General features: G+C 45.9%; 1 protein-coding gene across 1 annotated transcript in view; it reads left to right on the plus strand.

Annotated features, from left to right (window-relative positions):
- Positions 1–1981: 1981 nt before the first annotated feature.
- Positions 1982–10807, plus strand: part of fam131bb (family with sequence similarity 131 member Bb) — a 58401-nt gene continuing 49575 nt past the window's right edge. The window contains exon 1 of the mRNA XM_080768135.1: positions 1982–2117. Coding sequence (XP_080624261.1) covers positions 2090–2117 — 28 coding nt within the window. The 5' untranslated portion in view covers positions 1982–2089. The remainder of the gene's footprint in view (positions 2118–10807) is intronic.

Here is a 10807-nt window from a genome sequence, read left to right on the forward strand (position 1 = left end):
TCTCACTGACACCAGTAATAGTTAATAGTTTAAATGGTAAATTTATATAGCAACGTTATCCAAGGCGCTTTACACAGAAGCATTACATTCACCCATTCACACACATGCCGGAGGAAACCATGCAAGGCACCCACCTGCACATCGGGAGCAATTAGGGGTTCAGAGTCATGCTCAAGGACACTTCGATACCGACTCTGGGGGAGCCCGGGTTCGAATTGCGCCGTATTAAGAAGCTCTGTTGTTTCAACGCGACCTCGCCCTCAGGGCGTCTTACTGGTATAATATATACGAACATATGAATAACCCTGACAGACCAATATGTCCTTCTCCTTCTGGCACTATAGAAGAGATATAGAGTCAGCAAGAGGTGAATGGGTTTAGGGGTGATACGCTCAGAGGTAAAGGAATACCTATCAGGTCACAGGAAAGAGGGATGGACAGAGGGAGACAGTGTGTGTTTGTGTGTGTGTGTGTGCGTGTGTGCGAGACAGACAGACAGAGGGATGGGAGGAGAAGGGAGAGATATGTAGATACAAGGGCCACTCCTCTCACTGTTTCATCACGAGGGAGGTGGGAGGGGAAGCGATATAAGAATGCTTGTCATGCCAATAAAGTGTATTTGAAATGGATTGAATTGAGAGAGAGAGAGTTGGGGGGGAATGAAGGGAAAAGAGGAGAAAGGGGAAGAAGAGCTGAATACTGATAGAGAGAGAGAGAGAGAGAGAGAGAGAGAGAGAGAGAGAGAGAGCAGAGGTATGCCAGCAAAGATGATGAAATGAGGGGGGGGGGGAGTCAAAAGAGAAGAGAGAGACAGAGAGAGAGAGAGATAGAAAGAGAGGGAGGGAGGGAGTGAGGGAGGGAGAGAGAGACACATGAACAGAATACCGGTGCTGTGGCTATGAAGGAGTACCCCTCCCTCCTACACCTGTGGGTGGTGTTTTCTGTGCATCCTTCTCAAACACCGGCCCCAGCATTACACTGAGACAGAGAGGAGGAGGAGGAGGACAGAGAGAGAGGGATGGATGGATGGATGGAGAGGAGAGGTGCGGGGGTGGAAAGCGCTGCGGCGCATTGTGCGCGCACGGGAAAGGGGGATAGAGAGAGAGAGAGAGAGAGAGAGAGAGAGAACCCGCATGGCCGCATCTTAGCTGTACTCCGTAATACGGCAGTGCGGTGATATCCGCAACAATAACAACAATGGCAAAACCCCCACGTACACTACACTCGCACGCAAACACACCGCTATTGATCTTCTAATGGCAACCTGATACCTGCATGCACACACACACACACACACGCACGCACACACAGTCAGTCAATCTAATAGCCCAATCAGTCCTTATTTTCTTATCTTTCATTTTGCACCCGTTGTCAAATTACACAAAAACAGTGCATTGCAAACAGCACAATTGAGCCAATCAAGTCGATCTGCAATTTCAATTTCATTCGGAGTATTCGATCCAACACAGCCGCTATAGAGCCATGAGGAGGATCCCACTATGGATCGTGAAGCCGGCGGTGTCGATATGCAACGCCAGAGAAGAAGAGTGCAGAAATGCATTGTGAAACATCAACACAAACGTGACACAACGGCGGCGATAGTGAGGAGCTAATAATAACCCACGTGCCACTTCCTTTATTTAGTCTTATAATCCGTATAGCCCTTCAGGCATACTGACTTACTAACCGCATGCATCTCTGACACTGCAGCCGGTATGGAGAGAGAGAGAGAGAGAGATGGAGGGTGGGGAGAGAGAGAGAGAGAGAGAGAAAGAGAGAGAGAGGGGCGGGTGGGGTGAGGGGAGAGGAGAGGAGATGGAATGAGCAAGCGCAAGAGGAGGAGAGAGAAAGAGAGAGAGAGACGGAGAGAGAGAGACAGAGAGAGAGGGCGAGAGCGGAAAAGGAGAGAGTACAGGAGAGCTATAGCAACGATAAGCCACGGACAGGAAGAGAGGACGAAGAAGAGAGAGAGAGAGAGAGAGAGAGAGCGCGCACGGAGCAGAAGGAGAGACGTTACGGTGGAGAATGCTGCGCGCTGTTCGGGTTACGCTTCCTCGCATGTGTCCAGCAGAGCCTTTGTGAATACACCATGGGATGCATCGGCTCCAGGAGGCTCAGTAAGTACACGTTCTTCTCTCTCGTTGCTCTCCTCCCCATCCATCCATCCATCCATCCGTCCATCCGTCCCTCCCTCACGGGGTGGGGGGAGCGGAGTGTGTGTGTGTGTGTGTGTGTGTGTGATGGGGAGGGGGGATGGTGGGGAGGGGTTATTGGACAGATGACGGAAAGGGGTCCTGCAGGAGACAGCGGGAGTGTGTGGGGAGGGGGATGCATCATGCATGGCCATGTGTGTGTGTGTGTGTGTCTCTGTGTGTGTGTGTGTGGTGGCTGAAGCGGCTGGCTCCGGTGCCTCTTGCGCCGTGCGGCAGCGGAGGTGCAGTGGTCGCAGTCTTTACATAGCGCGCCGTGCACACATGCCACCATCGCGTTGGGCCGGCGAGAAGCTCAAAGGCATGGAGTCGTGGACGTGTGCACTGGTGGTACAATCTGCCTGCCGCCGCCACTGGTGTGTGTGTGTGTGTGTGTGTGTGACTGTGTGTGTATCTCCATCCCCATCCATCTCCAACCCTTCCTCCTATACCCGATGATTTATGATGGTATTTGGCAGAGTGTATGTATGTGTGTGTGTGTGTGTGTGTGTGTGTGTGTGTGTGTGTGAGCGGCAGGGAGGTGGAGAAAGAGAGAGACTGAAACCCTACGATAGCGCTATACGTTTCTATGGACGGACCGACTGAAGAGCGGCGGGAGCTAGAGGGAGAAAGGACGGCGAGCGAGAGAGAAAGGGGGCCATGGTGTCATTGCCGGGGGTCTTGCTCACGTGCCCGCTCTGTTGTTATTCGCCTGAATAGAAAGGAGGTGAGAGGAGCAGACAGAGAGAGAGAGAGAGAGAGAGAGAGAGAGAGAGAGAGAGAGAGAGAGAGAGAGAGAGAGAGAGAGAGAGAGAGGGTCAGCACGGGGAGAGGAAGATGAATTTTATTGCATCCACACTGAGGAGGAGGAGGAGGAGGAGGAGGAGGAGGGGAGAGATGGAGGGATGTTGATAGAGAAAGAGGGGGGGTGTACTGTGTGTGTGTGTGTGTGTGTGTGTGTGTGTGTGGGTGTGTGTGTGTGTGTGTGTGAAATACTACGGTTAGGCCCAATCTGTGTAATGACACAATGAGGAAATGCACTCTGACGACAACAAGAGACAGGGAAGGAGGTGAACAGCGATGGATGGATGTTACCTGAGAGCGAGAGAGAGAGAGAGAGAGAGAGAGAGAGAGAGAGGATATAAATAACTTGCATACTGTACATTTGATTTTGAAGTAAACAATCAGTGACCTGCCATACTGTGAAATTGATACACGCACCGAGACCGGCGTATAGACCGAACACACATCTTGTACTAAAACGTAGATTGAATCACTCCCCCTTGCTCCAGACGATAAAAAAAAGAATATATAATAACATGCATCCTACCGGTCCTTATTCCAAATATATGAAATATTCATCAGGCACTTTCTACGGCCAGTCACCTCAGACCTTGTAGTTCAAGTCTGTTATCAACGTCGGTCCCTCGACTCCCTCCCAAAGCCTGTCCAGGAAGTGATGCTCCGGTGGGCAGCAGACGCGCCAAGACCAGGTTAATGACAAAGGTCACGCTCTCCAAACGGTCTGTCTGTCTGTCTGTCTGTCTTCTAAAGACAGACAGACATTTTCTCTAAAGACCGTCCTCTGATACTTGCAGTGATTCAGACCCGCATGAACCTGCATTCATCCAGGGATCAAATCCAGCCATCCTCCTCCTACACCTCCCCTCCGCTGTCCCCATCTCAGCACTCTCTCCGCCCACAGCAGTACAGTAAAATCCTGTGTGTGTGTGTGTGTGTGTGTGTGTGTGTGTGTGTTAATTGAACTCTGAAGTCTGAACATGTTCAGAGCTCGGTTTACACTCTGGATTACGCCGTGTGTGTAATATACCTCCACAAAAGGAGAAAGAGAATCCCACACATACACAATGAAATGGATCGACATTTTGCTTTCCCCTACAACATGAACAGAATGTTGCATTCGCATGAAAGCACACATTGTTTCTCGTTCCTTTGTCTTAGGAAAACTACAATTGAAAACATGTATCACTGTCACCTGCACGTGGCTATATGCACTCCCTCAAGAGGAGCTATAACATGTCCAGAATGTATTGTGTGAAGTAGCCAGAATAGGAATAGAAAATGAAAGAATAGAAAACACACGGCTGCATGGGTAAAGGCGGAGGTGGTTGGCAGGTGTGATCTGAATAGAGGAAACGGAGCAAATTGTTCCGGCCTCACAGGCAGCATCTCCACCATGCAGGCCACCTAGTTACAGATGTGTGTCACACTGAAGGCCTGGCCGTGTAGCTACACTTCGCCGTACAGCGGTGGCGTCGGGACTAAAACAGAACAAGCTCCCACCGCGGGTGAGCGCGCCGCGCATGCAACGCATGCATGGGCTTGTAGATCGACCGCTGTCGGCGTGACTCAGACGCGTCACGCTGTCAACAGGGGGCGTAAGTCAAGCACGAGGAACAGGGAAAGGAGAGCGAGGAGAGGAAGGTCAAGGTGTGTGATGTAAAAACCCAGTTTTGGACATCACTGAGAGTCCCAGTTCCTCCTCCTCGTGGTGAAAGGCAATACCGACGTAGAAGTTCAACAAAGACATTTTCTTTTTAAGCTCATGAAATGTAGACGACCTAGTCATAGTCACCACCTAGTCATACTGAACGCCTAGTCCTGATTGGCTGCCAAACACGCTGCCTATATATAAGCCAATGGGAGTGTACGTAGTATGATTGCTTGCCTCCTAAGCTATGCCACACGCACCGCGAAAGGGTTGATTTCCGAGCAAGCTTTACCACCAACAGCCTCGAAGTGACAACTGCTGCTAATGTTATGAGCTGGACAGCAGGAAAGCCACAACAAAACACAGTCATTGAACCACGCACATAACATCGGAAACGAACGCAAACAACGGGTTTGTTGTGACACAGAAACATACACGTTACTAAAGAAATTATCATACTAATATGGGGGGAGAACACACCTGACAAATATCACTAACTATGTGATCATTTCTTGCTTCTTTTTTGGAAAGTCACCAAAACCTGCCACCTGAATGAGTAATTGTCAAATTCTCATTCATGTGAGTATAAAAGCTGCATGGATAATGATACGGCTGAACGAGTGACATGAATGAGAATGGTGCCTTTTCCAACCCCTAATCAACTGCCCTGGGAACACCAGGACGCCATGTCTGAGTATAACACAGACCGCATCTGAGCTCTAATACGGCATGGTTTGTTTGTCTGTGCCGTCGGGCAGCAGCCACGGCCTCGCTGGATGTGCGTGCACAAGGCTTTTCTCCATGCTCGCCAACAGCGGGCGGCATAAGCAGAACAATACCCTTAGCCTGTTGGTGTTTTCTTCAACCCGAGGCTGTAAAGACAGCAGGGCGAGAGCGTGCGTGTGCAAGAGAGAGATAGTCACAGAGACACAGAAAGAAGACAAAAGAAAGACACAACATTCCTGTGCATCTCATGTAGTTGTCGGGCGGTGTTGCTGTGGTGAGCTCCACTAGTATAGCAGTGATATCGTGGGCTAGTGTGTCGTTGCCAGCCAGAGGCGTGGTTGTTGTGTCTATCCTGGGTATAAGAATGGCTTCAGTGTGCTTCAGTGTGCGCTGCTACGGTATATCGATCTGTCCCTCTCAGCCGCAGATCCCACCCTGCCAACCCGGCGGGAGATCAACAGGGTTGGACCGTCCTATATAGCACTGCTCTCCTTGGGGAGTGCATGAGGCTAGCCGGGAAGATTAGCTTTCTCCTTTTACATTACCTAATGCTCTTATCCAGATTGATTGGAAGATTGGTTATTGTAAATGTGTCCTTTGGCTCCTTTGATTTGATTGACCTACAATACAGTACATGTAAAGATGCTGTTTTTGAACTGAAAAGTGTGAAACAACATGCAAGCCTGTATAGGGCTATTTACATTTCTATTTCAGACATTCAGCTTGTCCAGAGTTATATAAGATAAATATAGTTATCGATCAGGCTCTTGATCATGCATGCCTCCAAAAAGGTCTGGCATCAAATAACCTTAACTTGCTGGATCTCTAACATAAACAACCATGCAAGGTTGTAGAAAGGCCAGAGCCCTGTAGTGCCAACACAAGGGCACATACATGTACAACAAGTGCAATTGCATTTCATTGCGCTTCCTGGAGAAAAGTATTGGATTCAAATATCCATGAATCCTTATCCAATTCCATGCAATGATATTTAGCCAAACATTGACTCAAATGTTATAAGATTGGTAAGGATTTAAAGACAACGGAGATGTAACTAAACAAAAAATGAAAAAGTAAAGGCATTAACAGGAAAACAGGCTTATGTTTATGTACGATATATGGCTGAAGATGTGAATGGACCATGACATATTGACGTCAGTATATGGTCCCTTAAGTGCATTTTTATGGGCAATCCTAATTTATGATTCTTTATGCAACCTAGAATGATGTAAGAGGCGAGTGATAACACCAGAAATATGGAAGGGTGGAGGGAGGATTTCTTCCTGTACTTAAAGTCTGCTCTCTGGTAATTCTATCTGCCTGCTCTATCATATCAGCCAGTGCACTCGTTGGTCAAGCTTTCTGCAGTCACATGCTACTACAGTTTGTTATCTATGCCTCTTGAAGCCATGATATTATCATATTGTACATCTCTGTACCCTGGCCTACACGATGACATAGTGTAGGGCCATTTGTTGGACAGTAACAAAGTACATTACTGTGTACTTTGTCCGTCACTGTTTGCCCACCACCATGCAGGGCATTTCAAGTGGTTTCCATTCCTAGAAGAAGCAGGAGAGAAATACCTATTAAGAGTTCAACTTAAAGGGCATTTTTGCCCAACACGAATCATATTGTTCCATTGTGAGGAATATGCAAAAAAAATCACATTTTCCAGTGTGTTCTAGTATCTTGTCTAGAACCAACCATGCATTTTCATGTGGACTAGTTGAGATTTTCCACAGCATTGTAAAAGCCCAGTTCAGATGTTAAGAGGCAAAGGAGTAATGGGTGAGGACAGGTATGTGATTGGGGTTGGCAGCAGGCCACCCTCCTCTCACAGATGTTTGGTTGAATTATGTCCAAAACGCCCTCAGAAGGATGAGCAGTCAATCGTGCCATATCCGAACCCGGCCGGCTCGGTCTCAACGGCCCACTCTCAGCACTGATCAAGGAAGACTTGCTCATGGATCTGTGTTGAGGATTAAGTCACTTTTAATTCAAGTATAGTTCGGGTGAGAAAAAGATATTGGCTCCTTCAAGGATTAGTGAAAGGCACTTGACATTTTGAACCGAGTGAGGAGAAAGGGAGTTCAAATCAAATCAGAGAAATACAGCTAGCACTAAGCACACGCACAGTGTACACACAATGCCTCATAGTGCTTGCTTACTGGGTCAGGAGACATGGAGCAATAATACAGTAGTGTGAGACACACATAGGGGGAGGTCTCAATGCACCTCATCAACGAGAGGAGGCACGAGCTAGATGGCCTTGTAACTGACAGGTCACTGATTCAATCCCAGCAGCCAACATGGCCATCAGCATCAGTCTGTGTGTCCAAATGACCTTGAGTGAGACGCTGCAATCCCTCCCCAACTCATTAGGCCTGTTCCTTGTTTAAGACAAGGTTCTATAAAAGCCTGAACCCATATCGACCAACCATGTCAACCTTTAGCTATCGATAGTTAAAGTTAATACTGCGTTTGCTGGCAAGTTTCGGTGAGCCAAGATGCATAAATCACAATGCAGTGTTGAGTGGTGCAGCCACACTGTACACTACAGGCAGCTAGCTTGTATGTGTGATAGTCACCGCCTAGTTTAGTTTAGCCAAATGGAAATAGTTAGTTAGTTAATGGAAATAACGAGAACTTGAAATAAGTGGTTCACAAGAACAATGTTCCGTGTAGCTAAGAGTTGTGTAGCTAAGAGCTGATTTTGTCATGTATAGATTATGAAACTATGATTATGATATCACAGTCTTGCAGTTGGTCAGGTGTAGACCAGTGATTCCCAGCCATGGCGTACAGGGAATGACTGGGGGTTTATTTTAAAATAAATTCTCCAAGATTATAAGAAAACATTCCATGTAATTTAATGAAGTCATTGTTAAAATGTTCTGTGTGCGACGTTTTCGGCGCACCGGCCGGTTTCCCGTACAACGTTGGGGACTCCCAACGTTGTAGGGAGTCAGCCAGATTGTGGCAGTATTGAGTTCACAAGTTCCCTTCTCCTACCTTGATCTGTTCTCTCTCAAGCAGAAAGGTTGAATAGGAAGCAGCAGGACAAAAATATGATATCTCCATAATGATTTTGAGTTGGAATCTTGTTAGCCTGTGTTTACATTTGCGCTGTGGCACAGCTACAATATGTCACCAGTCTCGCGTTGATCCCGCCTCTAGTATATATATATATATATATATATATCGCTCAGATCAGATTTTGCTGTGGTGAGTACATCGTTTCTGCCCGAGAGAGACCAGATGGGGGCAGGAGGAGGAACTCACTGCTGCCACCAGCTGGCGGAGTCAGGTTAGGCCAAATCTGCACCCAAAACAATTACAAAAACGGATACCGTAATACCTCAAACGGCCAGTTGCTGTCACTCTTATTCTCCCTGCAGCCATGGGTTTGGATGAAACTATGATTGACAAGAACGAAGCCGATGCATCAAAGACAGTTCCATTATCAAACAACCTTTGCACATGTGTTTTTAAGACATGTTTTGGGGCTTTTCCGCCATTATTTATAGTACACAGCGGAGATTGACAGGAAACCGGAATCGACAGGGTCGGGATTTTAACACGCTGTCAGGCTGCATTATTTTATGTAGAGCCTATTTTAACAAATTGACTGCTTCTGACGGAAGGTTCCGCCAGTTTGAATCCAACCGGCAACTGCTTCTGGCGTAATGTTCCGTCTGATAAGCTTTATTATTGATATCAAACCGGATCGCTGATTTCTTTTTCTTTCTTTCTTTTTCTAGTTAATTCACAGAAACACATTTTCTTACACATGTTCACAAGATAGGTGATAAAGAATGAATATAACATTCAGTTTTGGGCACCATTTTGACTTTTTGCACAAGCATGCTCTTGAAATGTGTTCTTAATGTACACCGCAAACTGCTCTGGAGACTACTGTTGCTAGGTATTAGATGCAAAACCATAGATATATATTAAGTGTAAAAATAAATTCACAGAAAAAACGTGTGTAGCGAGTGAGTCAGCTTGTATTGCAGACACACAGGTGTTCAGATGCAGTGGTGGAAAGTAACTAATGACATTTACTTCTGTACTTTTATTTCTACTCAAATATTGTACTTTTACTCCACTACAATTATTTGAAAACTTTAGTTACTATTTTGTAGATTTTCATTATTATTGCAAAACATACATTACCCACTTCAGCCCTATAAAATAGCCAATCTACAAGCTCACAATACGTCGCGATGCGACAAGCTCACAATGAGTCGCGATGCGGTGCATTGTGAGCTTGTGAGATATTGTTGTTTTAGCGCTACAGACAACAGGGTTAACCATGTGTAATTCAGGTAAAGTGTAAAGTGAATCTTCTTTTCTACTATCCTCCTAATTATGATGACATAAGTAAATTACTCTTCCATGAAATCGCTCAACAGAATCCTGAAATATTCTGATTATCAAATGCTGGAATGCTTGTTTAATATTTATGATTTTTTTATGATTGTGTGCTCTCTCAAAAGCTCGGAAAATAAGACAAGAAAGATCATACAATTAGTATTTATCTCGATTTAAATTGAAGACTCAATGAGAGATGTTTTAGCGGCTTCTGTGTTTTCACTGCTGCAGTGCACACTGACCCCAATTTCACGTACGCCTGACACAATAATACAAATAAAACCTAAAACAAACTATTTGAGGTTGGAATTACAATAGACGAGAGAGACAGCGTCAGAGTCAGCATTCCGTTTCTTCTAGCATCCATATACTAGCCAGGCTGTTCTTGCCCTCACCTGTGAGGCCACTAAACTAAACCATTAATCTCTGTGTAAGTTAGGACATGGGATGAGACTAAGCAGACTGAGCACTATAAGGTTCGGAGTCCAGAGGTTACAGTTGGAGTGCTGTGATTTTTGTACTTTTTCTGTTTAGTATGTATCCATGGAGTTAACATTACTCTGTGTCGGTGGTGGCTCAGGGGTAGAGTGGCTGGATGGTAACCGCAAGGTTGCTAGTTTGAACCCGGGCTCCCTTAAAGTTAGTGTCGAAGTGTCCTTGAGCACTGAACCCCTAATTGCTCCTGATGTGCTGGTTGGTGCCTTGCATCTGTGTAAAGTGCCTTTATATATAAATGCACCATTTACCATATAATATAGTATGGTAATATATAATGGACCCCTGCGGGTGTGGTTACTTAGAATATTATTCAAATATGTCTTCCCTGTGTATTTTTGGTTTCTTCCTGAAAGCTGAAACCCTTTGAGTTAAAATACCCAATCGAAATACACCACTTTAAGTGACATCATCATCATAACAGCATCCCCTCCCCTAACCACTCCCCCATTAACAGCTGAGGTGCTAAGGTGGCCACATAAAAACAAATTTAACACTTTCAGTACACTTATTTGAAAAACATGTTCCTCCTAGTATAACCATAGTACCTGATGATGATGATGTTTGT

The sequence above is a fragment of the Protomyctophum bolini genome, assembly GCF_963924005.1.
Source record: "Protomyctophum bolini genome assembly, chromosome: 7".
Classification (NCBI taxonomy): domain Eukaryota; kingdom Metazoa; phylum Chordata; class Actinopteri; order Myctophiformes; family Myctophidae; genus Protomyctophum; species Protomyctophum bolini.